This window comes from Sander vitreus, chromosome 18, assembly GCF_031162955.1.
Source record: "Sander vitreus isolate 19-12246 chromosome 18, sanVit1, whole genome shotgun sequence".
Lineage (NCBI taxonomy): Eukaryota > Metazoa > Chordata > Actinopteri > Perciformes > Percidae > Sander > Sander vitreus.
This window is the reverse complement of record NC_135872.1, coordinates 11,303,024-11,307,253: the sequence shown is the minus strand read 5'-3', so window position 1 is coordinate 11,307,253 and position 4,230 is coordinate 11,303,024. Positions and strand designations below refer to the sequence as shown.

General features: G+C 38.6%; 1 protein-coding gene across 1 annotated transcript; it reads right to left on the bottom strand.

Annotated features, from left to right (window-relative positions):
- Positions 1 to 207: 207 nt before the first annotated feature.
- Positions 208 to 3,021, bottom strand: LOC144533525 (uncharacterized). The gene is made up of 8 exons (XM_078274939.1): positions 2,816 to 3,021; positions 2,635 to 2,673; positions 2,489 to 2,522; positions 2,324 to 2,371; positions 2,021 to 2,192; positions 1,507 to 1,613; positions 785 to 956; positions 208 to 355 (listed from the first exon to the last, which is right to left on the bottom strand). The coding sequence occupies exons 2-8, from the start codon at positions 2,644 to 2,646 to the stop codon at positions 259 to 261; spliced, it is 642 nt and encodes a 213-aa protein (XP_078131065.1). The 5' UTR covers positions 2,647 to 2,673; positions 2,816 to 3,021; the 3' UTR covers positions 208 to 258.
- Positions 3,022 to 4,230: the final 1,209 nt, after the last annotated feature.

Genomic DNA, 4,230 nt, shown 5'->3' with positions numbered 1-4,230 from the left:
TAATACAATAATCTATTGCTAAAGTCCATTTAAATGCATAGTCTTCAGGGTCCTGGCATCACATGCTGTTCACTGTCACTTAAATAGAACAGCCACTATTACTACACATTTTTTCCAAGTAAAAATGTCTGCTGTGAAAAAGGCCTATTATGCTGCTTCTATCAGGCACAGTAAGAAATAAAGAAAATGAGAAAAATGTAAGGGATAGAAATTTTAATGTGTCTTCTTATCCTTCAGTGTTTCCTGTGGAGTCAGGACTTAATTGCATGGGCACCCAAACCGAACTTTGTAGTCACGGCAAGCGCCAGATTTCTGGTCCGTATTGCGGCAAACAAATCCGTCAGTTGGATTGGAGCTGAAAAATTATTCGAAACAGTTAATGGATCAGTATTGTGATATTTAAAGCAAGGAGACCATTGAAAGCAAACAAGAACGTTTTAAATAAATATGGTACATAAATTGTTTACCTGATGAAACATGATCTAGTTTATAAAAGCAAAAAATGATTAACCTTATCACCCCATTTGTCATTTTTTAATGACAGTTTTAACTTCTTTTGAAATGCCTCAGATAATGAAAATACATTGGGTTATTCCCATTTCTTACTCCGACCATAAAGACTCAAGTTTTCCCAAACAAAGTTGTTAGCACAAGTAAAGCTCAGCTACATCTTGATTTGGAAATGTTGGGAAATAGGTTTTAATGTTGAGATAGCATCAATTTAATGTTAGGATGTTTGTAGTAAAATTAGTACAAGTAAAAATTTTCCTATAATGCAACTTACATAAAGGTCTGCCCTGTGGAGATGGCTGGGGTCAATGTGTCAGTGGTAACAGCTTCAATGGACTGAGGGTGGTCACAGATTTGTCCCAGGTTTTCTGTCCTCAGGTTAATCAAATTCTCCCAGTCCCCTGTTCCACTGGGAGTGTCCCGGTTATACCACTTGGTCCAGCACACTGCAAGAACAATAAGAGACATGCTGGAGGGAAATGCAGAGCCAAAGCACAATTCTAAATACTTATGCCCATAAACAGTTTACACAGCAGCTTAAAGGCTGATTTATAGTAGTAAGTAGACTACGCCGTAGCCTACGCCACTGTGAGGATTTCTACGCGTGTGCCAGTATGTCTGTCGTTCTAGTATCTCTTGAAGAGAATAGAGCGGGTCTGTGTGTATGGGTGTGGAGTGTTTGGTAGAGCAAGTGACGGGATTAGCTTCGGAGCATGTACCGACTCAGGAAAAGTTACCCTAGCCTTTATTTCATGACTTTCATGGAGGGGATTAGCGGGAAATGCGACGCTACCAAGCCACAGCTAAGCAGACCAATCACTTGTTGCAGTCTGCGTCACTATGACACCTAGTTACATTTCTGGGGAGGTGCAAGTCATGTTACAGCGTAGAGTCTGTACCTACACATACCAATGTGCGTACCTACAGTACGGCATGGATTCCACACAGAATCATAAATCGAGCTCAACACTGCACATTAATGTGTTCACACAGTACCTTCACAGAAACAGGGAGGGCATCTGAAACGAACACGATAATCATTACACATCTTATTCCTGGGTTGGTCCTGGTTCCTGCAGACGAATCCTGTAGTTGTGTCACTTCTGAAAAAAAACCAAAGTGTAGCACGCTAATAGCATGGATCTAAAAATGAAAGTGTCAATCTGTCAATCTTCCGTCTGTCCACCACTTTGGTCCTGTCTTAAATATATCCAGAACCATTGGCTGGGTTGCCATGAATGGACATTCCTGGTCCCCAGAGGATGGCCACTGATAGCAATGACTTTGTGAGCATGTTAGCATATCAACATTAGCATTTAGCTTAAACCACTGCTGGTAGAACAGAATAGAAGGTGAAAGTAGAACCAGTGAAAATATGTTAGTATGCAATATATAGTATGTATATGCAAGGTACTCAAACTGTAGCAATATCAATGCAAACAATCAGTATAACACAAGTATTAATCATTGCATAAAACATTCAAATAATTCACACTTGTTCAGTACTTACACATAAATCACATTCCCTGCTGCAGCCACAGTGAGTCCAGATAGAGTTCTTGCCTCAACAACTACTGGTTTAGAGCAGATCTTTCCTGGGTACTCATTGCGAAGATCAGCGAGGGATTCCCAGTCTCCAGTTCCAGAGGGGTCATCTCTGTCAAACCAGTCTGTCCAGCATTCTGGACCAAGGTATTTAAGTGGAGATAAATTAGCAACAAGACATTTTTCTACACCTTTCTATACAAAGAACCACTGACTGGTTTAGTCTATACTTTTAATGTCAGAATTTCCAGTGAAAAGAATCTCTAACCTGGTTTAGGGAGGGGAAACTGAGTTAGGCACTCTGGCTGACTGCTTTCTGGTAAAGGTAATCAAAAAGGTGTCAACTACCGTGAATGAATACATTTGAATAGTCAAAAAATAAATAAAAATAAATGATCTTGACAGTGGATTACAGTTCTTGAGATGAACCTACCAAAGAACAATCCTGCAACAAAGGCTACGCTTAACTATTAGACAATAGAAAATAAAAAAGGTTACAGTCACAGAATATGGCACAGTGCTTATAAACATGCATCTACATGGAATGTTTTTTAAATATAATACAAAGTCATACATTACCAGTTGGATCATGATTGCAGATATGAGGAATCTTCAAAACTGTTACATAAATACCTTTATTTAAAGCACATTCACAAAAAATGCCACTTAAACTGTTAAAGACTACTTATGAAATTACATTCAAAATATTAAGCACAAGCGACATTATGTTACCTGTATGCAAAAATAAAAAAAGACTCACCCACGAGACTTCTCAGTTGACTGGTTGTGTGAACTTCTGTGTGGCGTATTGAGCCCCTCTCCTGTCTCTCTAAATAGAGTTCTAGAAGATGATTACCTACTGACACAGGTAGTCAGCACTGAAACCATCCAAAGAAAACGATGCCCCATTCAAAAAACTAAACAAGATATGTTAGCACAATATTTCTCACATTCAAAAGGGTTTAAAAACAATGTTTGGTGTGACTGAGGTCATACCACTTGTCCCCTTTAACCACTCTTTTCATGTGCACAGCCATTGTTAACGGTCTTACGTATTCCTTGTTTAAGCTTAATTTCAATATCCGTTACTTCTTACTGACATTGACTATCCCAGATTAGTTTGTGTTTAGCATTATATTCAGTTACAATTCAGAATCATCATTGGGTTAAAACAAAACAGTAGTGTTATTGTATTGGTAAATGTCTGTTAGTTATTGTGTTTACTTACCATACCATGTGCTCCAGACAAAAGGAAAGGAGGAAATGCTGATTCACTTCCTCTATTTATACTGGATGTGATGTCATCGGTGATGTCAAGGGGTTAGACTTGGGGGGATTAGATAAAGTATGTTTTGTAAATTATTTGTTTTGCTTTCTGATTGTTTACATAAGATGGTTAAGTCCTAAAGAGACAAAGATAAATGTGTTTCTACACTCATGATTAGAATGTCAGAATGTTTACTACTTACCGGTGGTGGGGAAAGGATTTCATACTTACCTGTAGATGATATGGTCTGGGTATACCAACTGATGAGAAGGCCTATTTAAGCAGTTGGCCTCGAGCAACTCTGGGGTTAAGATGGCTTGAGGGTGTAGCTGTGTGCACTTTTTGTTTTGCCTAAATTGATCTAATTTTCCTTTGTTATGAGTTGAGTTAAGGCCAAGTTATTTTGTTCTTTTGATTTTTGTACATCGCTTTTGGTTACACCTGTCAATAAACCACATTGGGGATGAAATGGACAGTTTCTCGAGTCTGCCTCCTACTTCGTTGACCACTCCGGTCAGACTTCCTCATATTTGGATGTAAGGTGTGCATCTCCCCCAGTCTTCACTTTGCACCTTTAGATAACTTTTCCACACAGACACATGCAAATTAAAGCAAATGTGTGTATGTAGGTACACAATACACAGTACACAATAGACTTGGTTTGAATTTGTTTTGTTTTTTATTTGTGCAATGTATCTCTGCATTAGTGCCTAATGTTATGTTACACTCTGCTTACTCTGTCAGCTGCCACTCACTTTGAAAAAACAAAGTCTTGCATCAAATCGCATCTTACACAAACTTGTACAAACTTTGTCACAGCAACAGTTAGACAGTCAGGCAGCAGTTACTGGAAAGTTACACATCACATGTTGTTATTACAGTAAGAAGACACACAAGTTGGTGTAATG

Coding starts and splice junctions, on each gene's coding strand:
- LOC144533525 (XM_078274939.1), bottom strand. Junction 2,372..2,488: donor TGTTGCAGGATTGTTCTTTG/GTAGGTTCATCT, acceptor TACCTTTACCAG/AAAGCAGTCAGCCAGAGTGC. Junction 1,614..2,020: donor GCAGGGAATGTGATTTATGT/GTAAGTACTGAA, acceptor GTTTTTTTTCAG/AAGTGACACAACTACAGGAT.